This window comes from Neoarius graeffei, chromosome 28 (assembly GCF_027579695.1).
Source record: "Neoarius graeffei isolate fNeoGra1 chromosome 28, fNeoGra1.pri, whole genome shotgun sequence".
In the NCBI taxonomy this organism is placed as follows: Eukaryota; Metazoa; Chordata; class Actinopteri; order Siluriformes; family Ariidae; genus Neoarius; species Neoarius graeffei.
The window spans coordinates 43,246,924-43,272,009 of NC_083596.1; the positions used below are offsets into that span (position 1 = coordinate 43,246,924).

The 25,086-nt window shown below is 41.1% G+C and overlaps 1 protein-coding gene across 1 annotated transcript; it reads right to left on the bottom strand.

Moving 5' to 3' along the window:
* Nucleotides 1–489: 489 nt before the first annotated feature.
* Nucleotides 490–24,140, bottom strand: hepacamb (hepatic and glial cell adhesion molecule b). Its single transcript, XM_060913462.1, has 7 exons — nucleotides 24,040–24,140; nucleotides 14,868–15,209; nucleotides 9,028–9,309; nucleotides 8,837–8,930; nucleotides 8,678–8,760; nucleotides 6,607–6,674; nucleotides 490–989 (listed from the first exon to the last, which is right to left on the bottom strand). Exons 1-7 carry the CDS (start codon nucleotides 24,107–24,109, stop codon nucleotides 639–641), a joined length of 1,290 nt encoding a protein of 429 aa, XP_060769445.1. The 5' UTR covers nucleotides 24,110–24,140; the 3' UTR covers nucleotides 490–638.
* Between the last annotated feature and the right edge of the window lie 946 nt (nucleotides 24,141–25,086).

Sequence of the window (25,086 nt, forward strand, 5' to 3'; positions counted from 1 at the left end):
TGCGACCCTGTAGAACAGGATAAAGCGGCTAGAGATAATGAGATGAGATGATTGCAGAAAAAGGAAGGGTGTGCTTATTTTTTCCAACCTGGTTTCTGAATGTTAGTTTTAGCTTTAGTTTTTGAGAAAAAATGACTACATGTTGAAATCTGTTTTTTTTAGGTCATTTGTTTGCTTGTTTATAGAAGTTGGTAAGGACCACACAACTGTTAATTAGGCCCTGATAAATAAAAGTATAGAATTGAAGGAGGGTGTACTTTCTTTTTCCCATGAATATAACAGGCTTGTAGTTTTTTTTTTTTAACAGGATAAAGCTTACAATTTACACTATGCACACATTTCTAGGTAAAAAAACATTCTAAACGGTACAAAAGATGTACATTTGAGGGTACCCCCCATATACCATATATACAAGGTATAGTTAAGTAGTATTTCTGTGAGAGTGTAATTTTTTTTTTATTCTATATAATAATATTCATTCTACTGTGCAGCAAGAAAAATTCCTCATAAACCTTGGCGAATAAAGATCATGATTCGTAAAATAAAGACACTGGCATGTGGAATTTTTTAAACATTTATATATATATTTACATATTTACACATTCGTCTCAGTCCCGGAAACACACCCTGAACACAACTTAGTTGACAGGAAGTCCTTCTTCTATCTCTCGGAGCAGCATGACAGGCTGGATGAAGCTTTTCGTTGGTTCAGTGAGAGGTGAATCCGCAGGCCAGCGGTTTTGAGGGGAGGAGGTGCGGGTACGTGGTGGGGAAGGTGCGCGAGCAGATGGGCTCCTGCTATGGCCCCGCCTCCGGCCGTGGCGCACAGGAGGGGAGCTGGTGGGCGTGCGTGGGTAACGGTGAGACGCACGTGCTGGAGGTTCAGGTGAGTGTGAACGAGGGGGGGCGGAGCTCCTTTTGCTGGAGGGGCTGCCACCGTTGCTCGTGCATGTTTTGCACACTGAAGCAGGTTCTTCGCTTGGAGGGTCCTGCAGGGCCAAACATCCATATTCTAGTGAGGTCAACCCCATTCATTGCAACATTTGTACAACTTCTAACAAAGGAATACCGTATGATTGTATGAATTTATAGAATCTGCGAAATGTCTCCAATGCTCTAACATTAGGCCTGGTTTATACTCTGTGTTTGTGCATTTGTGAAAATGTAACTGAAGCAACAACAACAACTAAACGAAAGTCTCAGGTTACACTGTAGAATGATTGGAGAAGAAGAATTGGATTAATACTAATTACTTCTGGGTTCTAATTTGCCATGATATTAGGTATAAAGGTCGCACGGTGGTGTAGCAGTTAGCACTGCCACCTCACAGCAAGATGGTTCTGGGTTCGAGCCCAGTGGCTGACGAGGGCCTTTCTGTGTGGACTTTGCATCTCCCTGTGTCCTCCGGGTGCTCTGGTTTCCCCCAAAGACATGCAGGTTAGGTTAACTGGTGACTCTAAATTGACCGTAGGTGTGAATGTGAGTGTGAATGGTTGTCTGTGTCTATGTGTCAGCCCTGTGATGACCTGGCGACTTGTCCAGGGTGTACCCCGCCTTTCGCCCGTAGTCAGCTGGGATAGGCTCCAGCTTGCCTGCGACCCTATAGAAGGATAAAGCGGCTAGAGATAATGAGATGAGATGAGATATAGTTTTAGATGAGCATCAATTTTATGCCTACGGAGCTGCAGGAGGAGCTGCAGCTTGATACGTTTTTTTTTTTTTTGTTTACTTTCTTTGCACATTGACATCAGTCAGATTAAATAAATATTACATTAAAATGAAAGGATTAAATACTAAATAAAACAATATTACTCTGAAATCCTTGATACACCCCAATGAAGAAGGGTCTCATTGACATACAGCACAGGTGATAAGAATTGTTCAAGCCACGCTGCAAAACCAGCTTACAAACACACTTCAGAAGTAGCAGACATCTAAACCTCTCTATAGAGGACTTTCACTGACGTCACAGAATTTTGTTTTTCACGCAGTGTCCGCCATACTGCCGGGTAAACAACAAAACAGCCGCAACAGTTCATAATGAAAATCGAGACAACTGTATTCAGTACACTCTCTCTGAAATGATTAAAAATGTGCTTTATACCAGCAGATCGCGTTACATCCAAAAGCTGAAACATGCAGGAATCACAGATCCATATACAGTCCTCGAAAAAGATCTCCCAGCCTTACTTGCCCAATGGGCAAGCAGCACCCAAAACATACTTGCCCCCAAAATAATTCCACTTGCCCAGAGCTTTATTTTATTTTGGAGAGGACAGAATGCAGTTTTTTTTTTTATATATAGGTGAAGCAAGGCGGCACGGTGGTGTAGTGGTTAGCGCTGTCGCCTCACAGCAAGAAGGTCCGGGTTTGAGCCCCGTGGCCGGCGAGGGCCTTTCTGTGTGGAGTTTGCATGTCTCCCCGTGTCCGCGTGGGTTTCCTCCGGGTGCTCCGGTTTCCCCCACAGTCCAAAGACATGCAGGTTAGGTTAACTGGTGACTCTAAATTGACCGTAGGTGTGAATGTGAGTGTGAATGGTTGTCTGTGTCTATGTGTCAGCCCTGTGATGACCTGGCGACTTGTCCAGGGTGTACCCCGCCTTTCTCCCATAGTCAGCTGGAATAGGCTCCAGCTTGCCTGCGACCCTGTAGAAGGATAAAGCGGCTAGAGATAATGAGATGAGATAACACCAATATATGCACACACATTCAGAAAGAAAAGTTCTAGTAGTAGATGAATTAATAATTTAGGGCAGTGGTTCCCAAAGTGGGGGGTGCGCCCCCCCCAGGGGGGGTGCAGAGCCATTGCGGGGGGCGGCGCGGGGCAATGTTGAATATTAAAAAAAAGAAACCTGTTACACAGTTAAGGTGCTTGAAAACAGTTATACTTAAAATAATTATATTGCAACCTGTAGTTTATGGCAGTTTACTTTTATTTGTTCAAAAAAGTTGAGGATTGTATTAATAAACTGCAATGGAGTCTGAAAACAAAATATGTGTATGTGTGTCCTGTTTAACTTTTTTTTTTTCTCTTTTTGTCTGTGGGGCCCCCAAAATTTTCTTATCTACCAAAGGGGGGCCCAGCAGAGAAAGTTTGGGAACCACTGATTAGGGTATATTAAGCTGTAGAGTTTTGAATGAGTGTAATAATAATGCTGGAGCTTTGTTTCTGTTATTAAAGGAACCCAGTCCTGTGCAAAATGTCACCGTGGAACCAGAGTGTAGAAATGAACCTACAGTTCAAGAGAGTTCTACACAAACACACACACACACTGAACTTTATAACAGCTGCACGCATGTGAAATGGAAATAAATCGACTAAGGCAGGAAAAACTATTTTGGATAAAATTGTTATTGTCCGTTACACACTGATCAACCTGTGTGACCCAGTTGTGTCTTTGAATTGAGAATTAATGAAAAGGGAACTGAACATTAACCGTTTATTGAAATTATTATTACAAGAATGATTATAGTTACTATATGACTACAGCTACAACTGAAATGTGCCGATTCTGTTAGTGTTTGTAATTATCGTACCATCCACTATTAGATAAAATTAAAATAAAATCTTACAATATTGTTTGAAAGTCTAGAGCAAGATATTTTGTTATTTTACAAATAATGACACTTCAGATATTTTTTTAACAGTAATAAGCATCACTGTATCAATGATAGAGTGCAGATAGCTGTGTAACTACGGTACATGTCCTTGGGGTTGCTGAGACATGGACGAGTGGGAATAAGATCTAGCCCACAGTTCAAGTCAAAGCCCTTAATGCTTTGGCTTTCATAACATTCTGTTCCCAAAAGCTGATGTTGGGAAAAAGTCTTTATACAAAGAAGGTTTTCTTGCTTCTGTAATTTTTTAAAACTGTTCTTCCATGTCGGGACATTTTGGGAAAAAGAAGGTATATTCCAACATGCAGCTAACGCTAGGCCACAAATCTGCATCGTCACTCCAGTCATCTCATCTTTCATCTCATCTCATTATCTCTAGCCGCTTTATCCTTCTACAGGGTCGCAGGCAAGCTGGAGCCTATCCCAGCTGACTACGGGCGAAAGGCGGGGTACACCCTGGACAAGTCACCAGGTCATCACAGGGCTGACACATAGACACAGACAACCATTCACACCTACGGTCAATTTAGAGTCACCAGTTAACCTAACCTGCATGTCTTTGGACTGTGGGGGAAACTGGAGCACCCGGAGGAAACCCACGTGGACACGGGGAGAACATGCAAACTCCACACAGAAAGGCCGGCCCCGGGGCTCGAACCCAGGACCTTCTTGCTGTGAGGCGACAGCGCTAACCACTACACCACCGTGCCACCCCACTCCAGTCATTTCGAGGAATTTTGTACGGATCAGAACCACTAATAAACTCTAATTTACGTGTATATCTATCCTGCGCTTCTTTCTGACTAAGATTATCCAAGTAATCTTGTAGTAGAGCTTTTTTAGCTGTAGTTTTCTTCGAACCACAGCAACAGACGCTGGACGCCTCCACTTGGCTTCAGTATGTGAATAGCCAATCAGCGGGTCCCGTATGTGTTTGCGATTTTTATGTCACGATTTACAACCAATGGGAGACACCCTTTGTCAGCTGTCCACCAATCACAGGGTCCCGTGCCACAATGATGGTATGGTGATAAATATTTAGAATATAAAAAAGTATATCATTATGAAATATATGAAACCATCAAAAACAATTAAAAAATCATAATATATACTGGTTAGAGGTAAGGAACATTATTCAGTGATATCATTTATTATTAACTCCAATCATGATATAAAAGTTCCAAGTTTGACACCTGCCTGCTTCAACCGCACTGCTGGCACACGATGTCCTTGACCCTCGTCGCCCTTAGCCAATTGGTATACTGTAATTACGTAATTACGTGGACCCCTCTGAGCCGAGCTTTTCCAATACACTCGAACACACACATACAGTACTTCGATGACTTATAACCAAAAACAAGGCAATTTGAATGATTTCCTCAAAATATTTTTGTACTTTTATATATTGTCGTGTTGATGAATAAAACTTTTTAATGCATTTGCTGTGAAATGAGACAAGCTACTTTAGACTGGTTTCCTGCTCTCTTAGCGCCTGTGTGCCTGTGCTGCTTAGGTTGCCAGCACTAACTTTTGACGTCCATTAAAGTTTTATTCATCCTTGCACAGACTTTAGTCATCTGGGACGATCGGACATGAGGTTTTTCGAGCATTGATATAATTTACCCACAGATGTATTTATTTATTCCGCACACTGCTCTCTCTCTCTCTCTCTCTCTCTCTCTCTTTCTCTGTGTGCATGTGCACGCGTGTTCACCGCTTCGGATGGGGTAAGCACAGAAGAGGAATTTTGCTGTGTTTGAGTGTACATGTGACAAAAATAAAGGCTTCTTCTTCTTAATTTACCCACAAATGTATTTATTCCACTTGAAAAGTGTTTGGCAAACCAGCTACTGGATTTGGGACACTACAACATCCTGAACTATTTGGTATTTGGACTTCTAAATACACCGGAGGTGCTAAAGGTTTACAAAAGTACAGATGACTCCCAATATTTTGAGGCAGGTTTTGTGCTGGAATGGTATGGGAAATTCCTGATAGAGAAAAATACCTTATTATGACAAAGGTAAGCTCAAACGTGGACTTATAATCATAATAAACAAGCCAGGGCCTAGATCTAGCATAATTTATGGTGTTTGGCCTCATCTACATTATCAATACATAATAAACATGCTGCTAGTCGAGCCAAGCATTAGATCTAATAAAATATATCGTGTCCAAATCCCACATCCAGATCTGCATTTTAACATTGCGCAGAGCTTTCACACTAACCTGATATAATGTTCTCTACACACACAGGAATGTTTTCCTTCCTGTTTAACTGCAACTCGCCATTTTTATCATCTTTCTGGGTTTGCCGGAAAGTGGTGAAAAAAGTTAGACCAGGCTTATCTCCACATCTATTATTCCATCCAAAAGCACTATAGGTCTCTGGCATTGTTCTTTTAGATGGAACTTCTACAAGTTTATCTGTAGATGCACTGAATTGGACTTAGAATCACTTGTGTACACTTGTGCTGGTCGTTGTCAAACACAAATCTTGCCAGGCAACATGGCTGCGTAAACAAATCCACAGTTGTGATGACGTCACATGAAAATCCTCCATAGTTAACCATTTAAAACCACCCATAGTATGCATCATTAAAATATTACTAAAAACACTGACTAAACTTTCATGGCCATATTATGGAATATTGTGGAATGCTCTCACAAAAGCAGGTGACTAAGACTTCATTTAAATGCAGTAATAATCATTAATATTCCACCATTCCTGCATGAATGGTGGAACACTGAGTCTTCTCAAACCTTCTGTAAATTTCCACACAGTGACTCCTCCACATTAGCCTTTCAGCAGAATGTGAGTCGAATCTCATCTGTGAAAAATTTTATACAACAGCGCTGACCAAAACATAAGTTATGAATCACACTAAAGTAATGTGCCACTTATCCACTTGAACAGCTATTTCTGGACATGAGAGTGCTCAGGCAAGTATCATTGAGTTTAATGATTTTGATGGTGACGTGCTTGTACCTTCTTCAGGATGTAAAGCGAGACTGGATTCCTGCGTTCATGATCCATCATTAGCGGGACAACATGATCTAAAACATAAACATAATAAACATACGCCAGTGTATAAATTAGTCTGATATGAGTATAGCCTAAAATGGGAGCAATGAATGTATTGAAAATGAAAATGGAATATTTCTTCATAATTGTTACTGAGCAACATTTCAGAATTGTTCGTAGCAAAAGATAATGCTAATAATAAATGGAAGCTAGTAGGAGATAGTTAGAATTCAATCCAAATCATCATTTATCTATAATTACTAGACTGGTAGCAAACTAATGCTAGATCACTGTCTATATTTTGGGAGACTATGTTGGCCCTTATTATACAATGTTGTGCCATGTTTGCAAAGACTAACTTTGGGCCAACACCACTGGCAAGGTGGATTTACACATGGCAAAAAGTCTGTTGGCCATGGTGGCCCAACATTGGCCCAAAGATACAAATGATTCTGGCCCAATGAAATGGCTGATGCTGGCCCACTATATTTTGCTACCTGGGTAATAGCTTGCTAACCAAATCTTGAAAATACTAATACTAATGCTACTACTACTAATAATAACAATAATAATAAATCTTTCAGCATGGATACAGTGCTTCTATCAATGGTGGTCATCGACAGATGTCGTAAATGTAGTGAATTTTGATACCATTCACTAGAGTGTGCATGCAGCAATGACCTACAGTAACCTAGTTTTAGTGTACTGTGTGGTGTGCAATGGTTGTTGACAGCATGGCAAACACAGTCCCACAAAGATATGAAGTTTATCTTTGAGTGGTGAATATGGTTTTCAGTACGAGAAGATAAATTTAATATCTTCGCACCACTGTGTAAGGTTCTTTATATTATATAGACACATCTACAAAAAAAAAAATGCCCAGAATATACAAGTTAATCAAAAGAATTCTAAAGATGAACCATTTTGCCATTTTGACAATGCATGTCTAGTCAGCAGGAAAACACTGGGAGTGATGTCACTGGAGTGAAATATCGGGAATTATGTCACTCAGATCCGCAATGTATTTCATATGAAAAATATGACTTTTTCAACATGAGGAGAAAAACTTCATATCTTCAAGCCAACACGTGATTTTCCTTTTATTATGTAAACACACTGACAAACAAAAAGTACCCAAATTTCTCAAAACAATTCATCGATTTCCTCACAAGTGAAGAAAAATATGCCACTCAATATCTCGGATGTAGTTTGTATGTAAAATATGAATGGTGTATTTTCCCAGTTTAACACTTGGGCCTCATCTCATCTCATCTCACACTTGGGTCTATATAATATCATAGGAAAGTATTCAGTTGCGGATGTATGGTATTGCGTATTATCGTCAACGACTGTCAAACTGAACATACTGGAGACAGAGCTGAATAAAATAAAAATAAATACAATAAAAATGTTCCTGTCAGCTTTCAAAGATAGGACCAAAGAGTTAAAAATGTATTCAGCACTGAAAGAGTTAAAGGTTTACAAAATCATGAAGTTAAAGCTCATCTCGGTGAACTCACAGATGAAACTGATTGGCTTTTTCAGTTCTCAAATTTGATTTGCATTTGGTCTGCCAACTGGTTTATGGATGCTAGATAAAACAAACAAACAAACAAACCCAGGACAAACCATGGCGTTCATGCTATTCTAAACAGGGAGGAGCTATTAGCATATGACAATGGGATTGTGCTAAATGACTTTGTTAAAGAAATATAGGAATATTACAGAAGTGTGAAACTTTCCTTTAATATCCATGTATTAAATGTAAGACATATTTATTGAAAGATAACCTTTGCACAGGTTATATGCCTATAAATAAAAGCTCTATAGTATATACATCACATACAGATCCCTTCATTTAGCTCTCATTCATTGTCTTTAGAAAGTGGAAAACTTCAGCATAGCAAATATTCCTAGAAAAATGGTTTTTCGATAACTAGATAATTAAGAGAAACCTTCTATTTTAAGGTTTTACATAGCACCTTCAAGGGCTAAGCAATTCAATCAGCATTTTTCCAAGTGCATACTTGTTTACCTTCTGGTTTGTCCTCATGTATAATATGGTGGCTTTCAGGGCTGGATCTTGGTGTGTTTGTCTTCACTTTCTGTCTTTTCCTTCTGCAATATAGGACAGACTCAAATGTCAGAAATAACTCTTACTGGCTGAATGGAGTGAAAAGGTTAGATTTCTTGCCTTTTTGATGGTTTCCAGCAGGCACACACTGTTACCAGAGTGATCAGGACAAAGATGCCTCCTGTGGAAAGGATGATGTAAAGGGAGCTTCTTTCTGTAAACATAAAATGAGCAATTTGGCATTTTCTACTCTCTGATATGTTATGAAATGAAGTTGACAGATTTGTACAGACAACACTATAACTACTTACTATAAACGGTGAGTTTCAGGGGCAAGCTCTTCACACTGCCAATTGGGTTCTCTACCAGACAGGTGTAGACATCATCATCCACCAGCAGCACTCGTGTGAGAGTCAGAACCTTCTGGTCAGGAGACAGCAGCAGGCGAGTATGGTTAACCAGTGGGTTTCCACCTTTCGTCCAGCTGTACGTGGTCTTGGTTCCGGTGTCGTGAGAACAGTTCAGAGTGAAATGTTGAGTCAGTTCCAGAACAGTGGTGGTGGTTACATCCACATAGGGTGTGGATATTGGCTCTGTGAAAAATACTCAATTGAGTGATACACAGGGACTTGTATGGTGGGTTTGCCATATAATCTAGGACTGATAATCAGTGAATTAAAAATATTTGATTATATAATAGAGAAATATACAGTGGTGCTTGAAAGTTTGTGAACCCTTTAGAATTTTCTATATTCAGGCATAAATATGACCCAAAACATCATCAGATTTTCACACAAGTCCTAAAAGTGGATAAAGAGAACCCAGTTAAACAAACGAGGCAAAAATATTATACTTGGTCATTTATTTATTGAGGAAAATGATCCAATATTACATATCTGTGAGTGGCAAAAGTATGTGAACCTTTGCTTTCAGTATCTGGTGTGACCCCCTTGTGCAGCAATAACTGCAGCTAAGCACTTCCAGTAACTGTTTATCAGTCCTGCACACCGGCTTGGAGGAATTTTAGCCCATTCCTCCGTACAGAACAGCTTCAACTGTGGGATGTTGGTGGGTTTCCTCACATGAACTGCTCGCTTCAGGTCCTTCCATAGCATTTCGATTGGATTAAGGTCAGGACTTTGACTTGGCCATTCCAAAACATTAACTTTATTCTTCTTTAAGCATTCTTTGGTAGAACGGCTTGTGTGCTTAGGGTCGTTGTCTTGCTGCATGACCCACCTTCTCTTGAGATTCAGTTCATGGACCGATGTCCTGATATTTTCCTTTAGAATTCGCTGGTATAATTCAGAATTCATTGTTCCATCAATGATGGCAAGCCGCCCTGGCCTAGATGCAGCAAAACAGGCCCAAACCATGATACTATTACCACCATGTTTCACAGATGGGATAAGGTTCTTATGCTGGAATGCAGTGTTTTCTTTTCTCCAAACATAACGCTTCTCATTTAAACCAAAAATTTCTATTTTGGTCTCATCCGTCCACAAAACATTTTTCCAATAGCCTTCTGGCTTGTCCACAGTTTGTCTGCAAGTTGCAGACGAGCAGCAATGTTCTTTTTGGAGAGCAGTGGCTTTCTCCTTGCAACCCTGCCATGCACACCACTGTTGTTCAGTGTTCTCCTGATGGTGGACTCATGAACATTAACATTAGCCAATGTGAGAGACGCATTCAGTTGCTTAGAAGTTACCCTGGGGTCCTTTGTGACCTCGCCGACTATTACACGCCTTGCTCTTGGAGTGATCTTTGTTGGTCGACCACTCCTGGGGAGGGTAACAATGGTCTTGAATTTCCTCCATTTGTACACAATCTGTCTGACTGTGAATTGGTGGAGTCCAAACTCTTTAGAGACGGTCTTGTAACCTTTTCCAGCCTGATGAACATCAACAATGCTTTTTCTGAGGTCCTCAGAAATCTCCTTTGTTCGTGCCATGATACACTTCCACAAACATGTGTTGTGAAGATCAGACTTTGATAGATCCCTGTTCTTTAAATAAAACAGGGTGCCCACTCCCACCTGATTCTCATCCCATTGATTGAAAACACCTGACTCTAATTTCACCTTCAAATTAACTGCTAATCTTAGAGGTTCACATACTTTTGCCACTCCCAGATATGTAATATTGGATCATTTTCCTCAATAAATAAATGACCAAGTATAATATTTTTGTCTCATTTGTTTAACTGGGTTCTCTTTATCTACTTTTAGGACTTGTGTGAAAATCTGATGATGTTTTAGGTCATATTTATGCAGAAATATAGAAAATTCTAAAGGGTTCACAAACTTTCAAGCACCACTGTATATAATTTCATATCAAGGTGATGCTTTCTATACAGCAATGTTTATTTAACATTTATAGGAGTCCCCAGTGTCTCCAGCTTTCCACAATCACAAAGACTTTTTACACTTTCCAGTGTCTAGAAAACAAACTTATTGACTTTGAGAGTGAGGAAAATAAAAGAAAATTGAGAGAATGACTGTTGATAATGTTTGTGATTTTAAAAAAGAAACCCTTAACCTGTTTTATGGACATTCCACAGCATTAACTGTAACTTAAAAAAAATGTAGCAAGTATATATAAGTACAACCCCAAATCAGAAAAAGTTGTGACAGTAAGGAAAATGCAAATTAAAAAAATGAAAGCAGTGATTTCTAAATTTATTTTGACTTGCATTTCATTGCAGACAGTATGAACCCAGGATATTTCATGTTCAGTCTGATCAACTTCATTTCATTTGTTAATATACACTTATTCCTTCATTTCAGGCCTGCAACAATCTGGAGGAATTTCAGTGTGTAAAGGGCAAGGGCACAAGCCTAATCTGAACACCTATGATCTCAGATCCCTCAGATGGCACTGCATCAAGAACCATCATTCATCTATAGCTGATATAACCACATTAGGCCTGGGATTACTCTGGCAAACCTTTGTCAAGCTACAATATGTGTGGCAGGATAGCCACAGCAGCGGAGAAGACGGAGGAGACCAAATAGTTTTCAACGAAAAGGCTTCGTTTATTTTTTCTTTCTTTTTCTCTTTTTTTTTTTTTTACAAATGTGCAAATATTTACAATGACAAACGTGCATGAAAAAATATACAAAAACAAAAACTGTACAAAATGAAAATAAACAAGCATAAATAGCCAGGCTAAGTCCTCAGACCCTGAACCACTATCAAGAGCAACTTCAATTAACAAGACACGTTCACTTCACCACCAACTGGGCGGCCTCTGCTGCCGTTGCCGGCTTATGCTCTTTAACCCAGGTCTTCACTTCTGGGTAGAGCATGCACAGATACTGCTCCAGCACCATGGTCTCCATAAGGGCTGTCTTGCTGCTCTGGTTGTACTTCACCCACTTACAGAAGAGATCTTTGAGTCTGATGTAAAGCTCCTGCGGGGTCTCATCTGGACTGGTCTCTAGGGCTCTGAACTGCAAGCGATACGTCTCTGGGCTGATCTCATACTTTTTCAACACTGCTTCTTTCAGGAAATCATAGTCCAGGGTCTTATCTGGATCCATGGCAACAAAGGCACTGCGGGCCTTGCCAGTCAGCAGTGGAATCAGGTGAACAGCCCAGTCCTTTTTTGGCCATTCAAAGACAGTGGCTAACCTTTCAAAGGTGGTCAAGTAATGCTCGATGTTACCAGAGTCTTCTAGCTTAGTTATCTTTGATTTATAGCCTCTCCCTACTCTGGCGGCCTCTAGTGGTGGTTCAGGTGTCAGGACCCGTTGCTCTGAAGGAACGGGTGTGTTTGCCCTTCCTTGAGCCATCTCTGCATCCAGCTGCAGTCGGTTCACCTGATATGAGAGGACCTGGAACTGGTGGGCTTGCTCCGAAGACTCCTTCTCCAGCCGCTCATCTCTGGCCCGTTGCACCTCCATGAAGGACTCGAACATCCTTGCCAGATGACCAAGAGCTGTATCCTCCATATCAGGTTGTGGAGTACAGTAGGTACCGTAGACTCGGTGGCGCCACCTGTTGCTCCCTCTTCTTCGCCAAGCTTTTTCTTGTCTTTCCTCGAAGTCATTTTCTTGGCTTCTTCGTCTCCTCTCTGCCTATCTCCTGAGATCCCGCTTCTGACACCAAATGTTGCCATCCTGCCACAATACTGAGTTACATCCACAAATGCCAGTTAAAACCTTTTGTGCAAAAAGGAAGCCTTATGTTAACTGTGGGGGCAGCACGGTGGTGTAGTGGTTAGCGCTGTCGCCTCACAGCAAGAAGGTCTGGGTTCGAGCCCCGTGGCCGGCGAGGGCCTTTCTGTGCGGAGTTTGCATGTTCTCCCCGTGTCCGCGTGGGTTTCCTCTGGGTGCTCCGGTTTCCCCCACAGTCCAAAGACATACAGGTTAGGTTAACTGGTGACTCTAAATTGACCGTAGGTGTGAATGTGAGTGTGAATGGTTGTCTGTGTCTATGTGTCAGCCCTGTGATGACCTGGCGACTTGTCCAGGGTGTACCCCGCCTTTCGCCCGTAGTCAGCTGGGATAGGCTCCAGCTTGCCTGCGACCCTGTAGAAGGATAAAGCGGCTAGAGATAATGAGATGAGATGAGATGTTAACTGTGTTCAGAAGCACTATTGTCTTCTCTGGGCTTGAGGTATCTGGGATGGATCATCACACAGTGGAAAGATGTATATTGTGGGCAGATAAATCAGTATTCCATGTTTTTTTTTTTTTTGTTATAAGAAATGGATGCTGTGTGCTCCAGACCAAAGACAAAAAGAACCATCCAGACTGTTACCAGGAACAAGTCCAAAAGCCAGGGTGTGTCATGGTATGGGGTTGCGTCAGTGCCCTTGGCAAAGGGCAAAGATAACTTACACTTCTGTGATGGAACATTAATGCAGAAAAGTACACTGAGATTTTGGCGCAACATATGTTGCCTTCAAGACGATATCTTTTCCAGGGGTATTTCAACAAGACAATGTAAAACCACATTCTGCACACATTACAAAGGCGTGGCTGTGGAAAAAGAGGGTGCCTGTGCCCCCTGTCCTCAACAGAGAATGTGTGGAGAATTTGGAAATGAAAAATATGACAGTGACAACCCCATACTGTTTTAATTTCAATTTCAACATACCGTCCCAACTTTTTCTGATTTGGATTGTGTTATTTACCGGTACATACTGTGTCAGCTTTACTAATGATTTGTGTTAGTGCAAATCCTCTTTTGGTGTTAAAAAAATACTGTTGAGATTTGCTAAAGACCCGCTGTGAAAAGTTAGCGATGGAAAGGTGTGGTTATTTTTGCAGCTGGCCTCAAGGCAGATGTATTTGTAGGAGTTTCCCTTTCAGACCTTAACATTTGGGGGAGGAGAGTATTTACATGAACCATGCAACATGATTTACTAAGGCTCGTGTGTAGTCGATTTACTGCTAATTGAGTCCTTATTTAATGCAGAAAAAAGCATGTCTTAACCAATTTCTTGCTTGACATAGCTGTGATATTCAGGAGGAGGAGGAGATGCTGCCAAGAACAGAGAGCATGTGGTAGAAGAGAGAGAATTTTCTCCACTCATGTTAATTTATTTGGAATGCTAGAAGAAGACATTATCAGAATATATCGAGTGCCAAGGCATGTTATTCTTAATTTTATATATATATATATATATATATATATATATATATATATATATATATATATATATATGCCCATATCAAAGGCAAATTGCCACATCAATTCACTGCAGAGCAGGAGTTGGTGATGTTTCCTAGAAAACCAAAGAAAACAAGAAAAGAAACCAAAAGGTTGGGAGGGTCAGGACAGAAATATTTAAAATCAAGGACATCACCGATGATGTGTACCCCAGTTTTCCCAAAGCATCAAAGAGTTAAGATCTTAGCTGAGTGACAGCGTGTTCAATGTAATGCTCACTCTACCATATACCAATGATCTTTGGGATCTCCTTGTTGTAAGGTCACAAAAAACATGGCCTTCAGTTGGCAGTCAAACAGTATTGGTTAAAATTCCAATAATCAGTAAAACTTCACATCCACTCACTTTTATTTTAATATCATTCTTTAATATCATTTTATTTTAAAATCTATGTTAAAATTTTAGTCCAATTTGTCTTCTGCAACCATTTTTTTTTTAGATTAGCAGATATATCCTAAGACATAAGAGCGTACCATCCACGGTGAGCTCGATGCTGTCTTCCCCTGTGAAGGTGTCATCAGTGATGGAGATCTCCACTTCATACGTTCCCTCATCAGAGAGCTTTAAGTTATGCAGTAGGAGAGTGCCATTCTCAAACACCAGGATACGGTCTTGGTATTCCGGCCGCAGGTTTCCGATGATGTCGGTACCAATCGACTGGACCACCGTGATTGGTTTCTCCCTCTTGAGCTGCCATTTGATAACTGGTGGATCCAGACTGGTGCTGGAGTACCGGACAGAGAACAGGGCTTCCCCACCTACTGTGCCTCGGATCAGATTCCCAAAACTGGTGATGTTTATACCTTCAACGCCTCCTATGCAAAAGATGGTCAAATTCAGTGTGGCTTTGTTTGCTGATTTGACCAACCCTGAACTTATCAATAATAAGTAAGAAGGTAAAGAGTAGTTGTTATTCAGTGCACCAAGGTATTTCTCCTGTCATGCCTTTCTCATTTACTCTTCTCAGCTACCTCCTACACTGTGTGAAGGTAGTACTTTACTGTAATAAGCATGCTGCTGATTCTGTCGAAGCTTCTCGCCTCTGCATGTACCCAGCTACTACCTCCTTTACACTGCCATAGTAAAACTCATTAAGATGTATTCCACAAAACTCTTGCGACATTGTTTGACACACACTAAATCTTCCAGTAATGCAGCTCAGCCACTGCAGCGTGTCAACCTTCCTTTAAGCCCTTAATATGAAAACCCCTCACCAAGTTTCACAACATTTTCATTAAATTTATGTGAAAAATGTAAGAATAAATCTTTTTATATCTAGCTTGATCAGCAAGGCCTAATGTGCACAGTCCAACTTACACTTTTAGAAGTGCAGCATCCTTACCTTTGTGGAGAAACCCATCAAAGGTGCAACTAAATATTTTACTGTCAGAAAGAGCTCTTTAGGAAGCTAAGAACTTTTAACTGTCCAAAGTGTACCAATTTTACATAAGACACCCAATAATTAAATGAAATTGAAGCAGTCAAAACAAACCAGACTGATGCTCACAGTTGCCATTTGATAGAAACTGATTCACATGAATAGGTCCTTAGGCTTAGATTAGGGAAGAAGTCTGAGTTTAGCAGTTGTACCTATTTGTCTGACTTTATTCATCTCGTCTCATCTCATTATCTCTAGCCGCTTTATCCTGTTCTACAGGGTCGCAAGCAAGCTGGAGCCTATCCCAGCTGACTACGGGAGAAAGGCGGGGTACACCCTGAACAAGTCGCCAGGTCATCACAGGGCTGACACATAGACACAGACAACCATTCACACTCACATTTACACCTACGGTCAATTTAGAGTCACTAGTTAACCTAACCTGCATGTCTTTGGACTGTGGGGGAAACCGGAGCACCCGGAGGAAACCCACGCGGACACGGGGAGAACATGCAAACTCCGCACAGAAAGGCCCTCGTCGGCCATGGGGCTCGAACCTGGACCTTCTTGCTGTGAGGCGACAGTGCTAACCACTACACCACCGTGCCGCCCGACTTTATTCATACTAGTAGTTATTGCCCATGAACCTGATTTCCTATGAACGGTGGTCTTCACAGGGGCTGTGTTGGTCCTAGGGTTTGGTCATACAGCTGCTTGGAATTGGGCAGTCTACCCAAGTGCTGTAGTTGCCGTACAATTGAAACTCTCAGGCGAGTCGGGGAGGGGATTCCCCACTGAGGTTGTGCGCAGTGTGTTAGCGTGAGCATGCAGCCTATGGGAAATGAATAGTGTGTTGGATTAGCACCAATCCCATGTTTTGGAAAATGGAAAATGTTGTCTTGGGCCCCTCTGGGATGTCACCAATCAGTGTGCAAAATATGCAGTATGTGAGTCTAGCCTTGTCAATTTGCATAGGTGAACAAATAGATAGATAGACAGACAGACAGACAGACAGACAGACAGCCTTCCTTTAGTAGTATAGACAGCAAAATCACCTAACTCGGCAGAATTCCTATAATTTTTTTTCCCTATGACCTGGTGACCAGGCAGCAACAATCTATTTCCTTATTAGCCTAATATTAGGTGTAATATTAGGTTTGTCAACTCCATTCTGATGGATTCCATAGATGCATGTAAACATGATATGAAAGCCCTGAACATCGACACAGAGAATTGGGAAGACGCTGCAAGCAATCGCACCAGATGGAAAAGTATCTTACACCATCAGCTCAAGAAAGGTGAAGAGGCAATCAAACTTGATGCAGCCGAGAAAAGGCGGAGACGAAAAGAGCACCACCCAGCATCTCATCAAGGACCAACCGACGTCTGCAAAACCTGTGGCAGAGTTTGTCTCTTAAACATCAGACTCATCAGCCACAGCAGATGCTGTTTTAAAAAAGTCTAAAGCCCTTTGACGAGTGTACCCCATGGTCAACTACGATCGGCGGTGGCTTACTACAACTCCATTCTGTCTGCTGCTTCCCTTCAGTCCTCATCTCTGTCTGACTTACATAAACTCTCCTCCCCTGATAGCATGGTGTCCCTTTATAATGACACTATTTCTGAACTGCTCAATGATCGAGCCCCTTTAAATAATTGGCTTGTCCCAGCGTCCCGCTCCTGTCCTTGATTCACCCCTGAGCTCAGAGTAATTAAGGATAATATCCGGCATCTTGAGAGTCTTTATAAAAAAACTGGCCTTACTGTCCACTCACAATTATACACAAAGCAATATCACAAGTATTGGGACACCATGCTGCTCGCTCATAACTCTTACTCCTCCATCATCAATGGTGCTAAGTCTAGGCTAAAAAAAAAATTCTTCAAGCTTGTTAACAAACTCCTCCAACCTCCTGTATTACTAGCATGCCCTTATACAGCTGAGCAGTGTCAGGCTTTTTTTTTAGATTCTTTTGAAAACAAAATCAAACAAATTAATTTTTACTTTCCTAATATGTTTCCTTCATTCTCCCCTGTTAATTTTCCTACTCTGGTTACAAAACTCACTTATTTCACACCTGTTGGCTCTCCGTCTGTCTCTGAAGTCATCATTAAGTCTAATCCTTTGTCCTGTCAGCTTGACCTTGCCCCACCCATCTATTTAAGCTGTATTCATCTATAATCAATATCCCAATTGTGATAGTAATTAATACATATCTCTCTTTAGGCTCTGTCCCTGCTACCAACAAAACGGCCGTCGTTACCCCTATTGCTGGGTTTCAGCCATGTGACTTTTCTTAGGTGGGGTTTACATTAGACCGTATCAGCGGATCATCAGATTAACGTTTTTAAAACGATTAGTGTGCACACAGCAACGCCAATACACGATTCGCGTACACATAGCAACGCCAATACACGGATACGCTCGGCTCCGCAGGCATCCTGCGCTCCAAATCACTCCGCCCTGAACAGCGAGTGCCCTCTGGAGGGTGCGCACTCCGGCCCTGCGCAGCTCACAGAGCGCGCGAGTGAAGCGCACGAGCAGTGATTTGGGACTGAGCCGCTGTGTGTGTGATCTCAGTGCATGTCGGGCATGCGCATCACTTACCACTTGCAAGTGGAAGGATGGCAAGCCTAAAGACAATCATAACTACACAATGGGCAGTATTTGCATCAGTATTTGCAGTATTTTCATACTTTTATACTCTTTAATGAAAGGTGATACAAGGCGGAAGTCCGCGCCGTTTTTCAGCAGTCGCGTCACATGACCAACGCCAGCGAATCAGGAAGGTGGATGTCACAGTGACGTTGTCCAATGACGACGCCAGCTAGAGCTCAGCACAGCGTATCCACGTATCTCAATGTTTACACAGCACCGGACCAGACACGATCTGGATTGAATACGTGGACCCTGGCGGATTCCCGTTTCCCGGCGTTTCCAGGCGTTTTAATGTAAACGGACAGTGCATCCGCGAAGAAAAGGAGACAGATACGGTCTAATGTAAACTTGGCCATAGTGGTTTTACCGGAAGTGAAATAGCTGGTGGTCTAAATGGCTGCCGTAGTGCAAACAATTAGCGATAACTTATCAGAGTATGCTTGTCATCTAAAAGCCACTGCTTGCTTTAGATATATTCAGAAGATTGCTATGTGCAATGGAATCGACCCCTACAGTCTGGGAAAGAAGGATTTGTCATACGATCTCGAAAACTACCCTTCAGTCAAGTTCCCGGACATCTCAAACTATCTGGTGTTGCAGACGTCCTTTTACACCGCAAAACAAATGAAAGCGTGGAAGATTATGGAGGCTTACAACTGTTTTGTATGTGGCTGGGTAAAGGACCTCGGTATGAAGTTGCTGCCGAATGAATCCTGTATTGTTTTTGCCTGTGTAAGTATGTTTTTTTAAGCTTTTCATTCACGTCTTTACAATGAAGCGCTGCAAGTTGAAGTATAAACAAACAACAGTTGGCTTGATTCTCACTTGTGTTTAAACTTATCTCTCAGGTAAATCATTCACAAAGATCATCAGAAACCCCTTTAAAGACCTGGATCTTAGTTAAACAAGACGGAGAAGTGATCACAGCGCATTGTAACTGTACGGCTGGGTAAGAATTTTGTCTCAACCTTCATGCATATGGACTTTGTGAGGAGTGAGGAGTAAACAAAGAAACAGCTGGGGACTTTAGCGCTTCGTGATTAAAAAAAGTACTGTAAAATAACGACACATAGCAAGAAAAGTACTTGGAAAACACTAAGGACGTAGCTGAGAGGGAAATACAAACCTTTCATGAAGTGATCACTCCAAACTCGAGCATGCTTCGACTCGGCTCCCTTCGATTTCAGTGAGAGGTTCAAAAGCCACCTTTCTCAATGTCTTTTTGTGAAATCCTGTGTTCATTCACCCTTTTTTATTGCTTCACAGGGAACCCTGAAAAAACTTTTATCAGTTTCATGGTTTGATCAATTCGAACAACCTAAAACAATACAAGCGTAAAGCATTTTTCATGCGAGCAATTCACCTTCTTCGTACAAACGCTTTGTCAACTGAGTTTTGGTTGACCACCAGCTAAAGTTCTGAATAACTAATGAGGTGGATGTGATGTCACATGAAACCCAGCAATCCTCAAGAAACCTGACTTGAATCCAACACCTCTTTCCAATTACAGACCAATCTCAAATCTTCCTTTCTTAGCTAAAGTGACGGAAAGAATGGTAGCTACACAACTCCATACTGTTCTTAATGATAACACACTCTATGAGTCTTTTCAGTCTGGTTTCTGTATACGTCACAGCACTGAGACAGCTCTTTTGTGAGTTGTTAATGATCTCCTCCTGTCTGCCAATAGTGGTTTCTTTATATCCTCTTCCTCCTTGACTTAAGTGCAGCATTTGACACTGTTAATCACTCATTTCCTGTCTTTCTTCTATTGGTATCACTGACATAGCCCTTCAATGATTCAGGCCATACGTATCTCACAAACAGACAACAGTTTATCACACTAGGTCCACACAAGTCCTCCACCTCTCCTGTTGCGTGTGGTGTCCCTCAGGGATCAGCTCTTGGGCCCCTTCTCTTTCTAATCTACATTCTACCCCTTGGTCAGATTATTTGTAACCATGGCCTTAACTTTCACTGCTATGCAGATGATATTCAGTTATATCTCAGTATGCACTCCCCTCAGGCTCTCCTCCCAATACACTAACTGATGGTATATCTGATTTAAAGCTTTGGATGCAGGATAATGTTCTCAAGTTAAACACAAACAAAACTGAATTTTATTGGTTGGCCCAATGGCCCCAAATCTTTACTATCTCAGTCTTCCAATTTTTCTGTTAGTAATGATCAATCAAAGTCCTTTCCATGCCACAAGGCACATCGAGTGGCACCAATTTCCATTTCAGTAGCCCTTGGCCTCTTGCATAGCTAGGGTTCCAGTGGGAGGCTAATCCTCTGGTAACCATGAGAGTTTGACTCTCTATTCACATATCTATTGCAGCATGCCTCACCAGAAGGTACAATTTTTATGATGGCCTTTGGTATGACACAACCACGAGTAGAACTCATGATCTCCCAGTCAAGAGGCAGACACTCTAACCACTAGGCCAACTCGTGGTGTTAGTATTGGTGGTGTGCTTGTTAAATCTGTTCCTGTTGTCATAAATCTGGGCATAGGTACTATTTGACCAGTCACTTAACTTTGATCTACTTATCAAGTCCCTCAACCAAAATATCATTCCTTCATCTCTGTAATGGTGATGATACACGGGGCAACTTTTTGGGCAATGTTGCCGAGCAATGTTGCTGGCAACGGGCAATTAGGTGAGACACAGGGCAACTTTTCAGGGCAACTAACAATGGGCAACAACAGTTAGCAACAGCAGTTTACAGTTAGCTAAAAAAAAAAATCGATGTCTTAATTTTTGCTGTGACCATTTAATCAAGCTCTCTGTTGTTTTTTAGAGCTTTGGTGAGGTAAATTCCTCCATATAGAATATTAAAATAACTTACCGGCGTAAAACAGATGAGGAGTCTCTCCATCTCTTCACTCCACTGACACTGAGCGGCCGCCATATTTGTTTGAAATTTCTGATCCAAACCTCACCGGAGGTCACATGACTTGATACTCGCGTTCTGATTGGCTTATCTCAAAAAGTCGCCAGAGATTATCAAAACCATTCAGAAAGAAACAATGTTGCCCAATCTCAATAGAAAAGAGTCAAAACGCAATTGCCCAGCAACGTTGCTCGGCAACATTGCCCAAAAAGTTGCCCCGTGTATCATCACCATAACACTGCTTGTCTCTGCCCATATCTGACTATCAATGATACATAAACTCTGGTTCATGCTTTCATTCTGTCCCACTTAGACTACTGTAATTCCTTCTTTATTGGCCACCTGGTTAAATCTTTACAAAGGTTACAGTATATTCAGAACTCTGCAGCTAGAGTTCTCACTCATACCAACTGCTCTGCTCACATCACCTCCATCCTCTGTCAGTTACAGTGGCTACTGGTTCAGCCCTGTATTAAGTTCAAAATCTTGTTTCTCACATTTAAAGCCCTGCATAACCTTGCTCCTCCATACATTAGCAAGCTTCTGACCCCCTACTGTCCTCTCAGGTCTTCTACCAATAATCTCCTTGCTATCCCTCGCACCAGACTTTCCACCATAGGGGGCAGGTGCTTCAGTGTCATGGACCCCAAACTCTGGACATCTCTTCTTCAATCTCTCCATGACTGCCCTTTTTTCTCTACTTTCAAATCTGAAAAGTCTTAAAGAATTTTCTCTTCAATGAACACTACTCATCTCATCTCATCTCATCTCATCTCATTATATAAAAAACATGTTAATAAAAATATATGAGAATGAGGACAGGCAGACTAGATAGGTGATGATGAAATTGAGAGTAAGTCTGTGACTGGTCTTCTTGTATTTAGTGTATAGCTATAGGTATGTGTATATGTATGTACTGTATATATGTATTGTATGTGTGTATATATGCATAACATAAGTATCTGTATATATGATTTGATTTGGTCGATATTATACCATGTCGGTATGTTTTGGTATCTTGGTCTGTTTTCTTTTTTGTTTATTGCTTTTGTTTTCTTTTGTATATATAGTTTATTATGGTGGAAAGTGACATTTGATTAGCGGTGGTATAGAGGATTAGGATTGGATAAGTTATTACTTCTTCCTAATCCTTTCTGAACATTGTTATGTTATTGCCTTGTGGCTACGCTATTCTGTTTGTTTATGATGATGTTTTGATTATTGTATTTTTTAGTTAAATTTTTATATCTTTCTTCTTTATTGTTCAGAATAAAGTAATCAATCAATCAATTATCTGTAGCCGCTTTATCCTGTTCTACAGGGTCGCAGGCAAGCTGGAGCCTATCCCAGCTGACTATGGGCGAAAGGCGGGGTACACCCTGGACAAGTCGCCAGGTCATCACAGGGCTGACACATAGACACAGACAACCATTCACACTCACATTCACACCTACGGTCAATTTAGAGTCACCAGTTAACCTAACCTGCATGTCTTTGGACTGTGGGGGAAACCGGAGCACCTGGAGGAAACCCACGCGGACACGGGGAGAACATGCAAACTCCACACAGAAAGGCCCTCGCCGGCCATGGGGCTCGAACCCGGACCTTCTTGCTGTGAGGCGACAGCGCTAACCACTACACCACCGTGCCACCTGAACACTACTTTTCCTCCTTTATTGCTTAGTCTGCTCCCCATCCCCCTTTTCCTATGTAAAGCAATTGTGAAAGATTGTGAAAGGCATTATATAAATGAAACTTTTATTATTATTATTATTATTATTATTATTATTATTATTATTATTATTATTATCCTATGATCATTCTCAAATTTGGCAAGTAATGAAAGACCTATGGGACCAAAGACCAGACAGGGAACCCTCTTATTCATTAGTAAATGTCACAATCAGTGGTTTAGTGCAGAAAAATTTGTTAAAAATGTCAAATATGCTAAATCTATCAAGTCAGTATGTCCTCTGAAAATGTTCCTGGCAAGCAAACTTGGTGCGAGAGAGGACGATCTGGGATTGAGGAGACAAAAGCTGGGATTGTTTGGCCTGGCTTCCTGCATGAAAAGCAGTCTCAGAGAGAAAGCACAATCGGGCCAGTTGGAAGAACAGAAGCGCATAGGGGCTCCACAGATCCTGCCGATGACAACATTGTACAGCAATCCAACACAAACAGCTTTGGGAAGCATTGCACCCAATAACGCTTTCATGCTGGTATCTTTGGAAATATGAAGTAACCATTTGTGTTAGGTCTCTCTTTATCTCATTGCATGCACCAGCCATGGATGCCATGGATCCTTTAGGAAGGGCTAGTTGAAGATACTGTAATGACGTGCGTTTTTCAGACTAAAACTTAAGACTTGCTTGCGTGGGACTGAGTCTGTTTAAAGATGTTTTCAGAATAAAACAATACAATTTGCCAAAGTTTTTGAGCTTAGTTTGAGTATCAAACTGTAGTTGCTTTGTTATGTCTGAATTTACTTTAATCTGTAGCTACACAGAAATACGTTCATCATCTAGATAATGAAAAGCATTGATTTATATACTTTACATCAAATCACCTTCAAACAAACTTTGTTCAACTAAAACTGGACTTTTCTGTGAATATTGTCACTAAAATCATGTACCAGACCTGGAAACCTAAACTTCACAGCAGTACCTGCTCCAAACTACAGGGAAAGGGGGTAAAAATTAGTCCCTCTTACCTGATTGAAAGAGGAAGAGGATGCAACAGAGGGCAAATGTTCTGTAGTGATTCATCCTCCCTTCCTTCATCTTGGGTCTAACGCTTGTTCTCTTCCCAAACCCATTCGCATGATTTGTCCACTCCAAGCTCGTCCTCCTAAATGAGCACCGCTATTCTTACTGAGGCTGGACTATGCCAAGGCTACACACACACACACACACACACACACACGGATGCAGTGATGGAATGTGGGAAGCATTGTATGTTTTTGTGTGTATATAGTCTTACACACCCCAGCGTTTGATGGCATAAGTGTGTGACACATTGTACTGTATGTTTGTATGCTGTTTCTGTAAGTAGGGGGTGTTGACCAGGACTTAAAGTACTGAATGCTCGACATGGGACATGGCACATTTACATCAGTACACTAGAAAATAGGACCCCAACATCTGTTTAATGCAGTTGCGTTGAAATTGTTCATTGGACATGTTGGAATTACGTTGGAATGATTTTAGCAAATAATAATGCATTATAATCATTAATGGTACATCTTTTGTACCTTTTGTTTGTATAGTATACCTTGGAGGGTGCAGTTGTGTACATTTAATTAGCTTTAAATGTACAGTAGTGGTCCTTAAGGTCCACTTTAAATTAGTTTCAAGGCAAGGCAAGGCAAGGCAAGTTTATTTATATAGCACATTTCATACACAATGGCAGTTCAATGTGCTTTACAGAAGTAAAAACAAAAACAGTAAACAATAGAGAAATAAAATTACATAAAATAATTTTATTTTTATTCTAAAACAATTAATTAAAAGAATTAAAAGAAATTAAAAGAAAATGATAAGAATTAAACAATAGTAAAAATAAAATAATAAAATGAAGTAGTAGTTCAAATAGGATGAGAAAGAAAAAAAACCCCCCAGCAGAATAGAATAAAGAATCACTCACTCACTCACTATCCGTTTACGTCATTATGTTCCACCTGGGGGCGGGTATGACATTGCATGTAAGTAAGTATTCACAGCCTTCTTCCAGGCAACCCGGTCAGTGGCCACTTCCGGGG

Bases quoted from the DNA above. Each gene is read 5' to 3' on its own strand.
- hepacamb (XM_060913462.1), bottom strand. From the start codon at position 24,109: ATGAAGGAAGGGAGGATGAATCACTACAGAACATTTGCCCTCTGTTGC. The intron at 15,210-24,039 runs GTAAGAGGGACT...TCTTTTGCATAG, and splicing joins CCTCTTCCTCTTTCAATCAG to GAGGCGTTGAAGGTATAAAC. The intron at 8,761-8,836 runs GCAAGAAATCTA...CCTATATTGCAG, and splicing joins TGCTGGAAACCATCAAAAAG to AAGGAAAAGACAGAAAGTGA.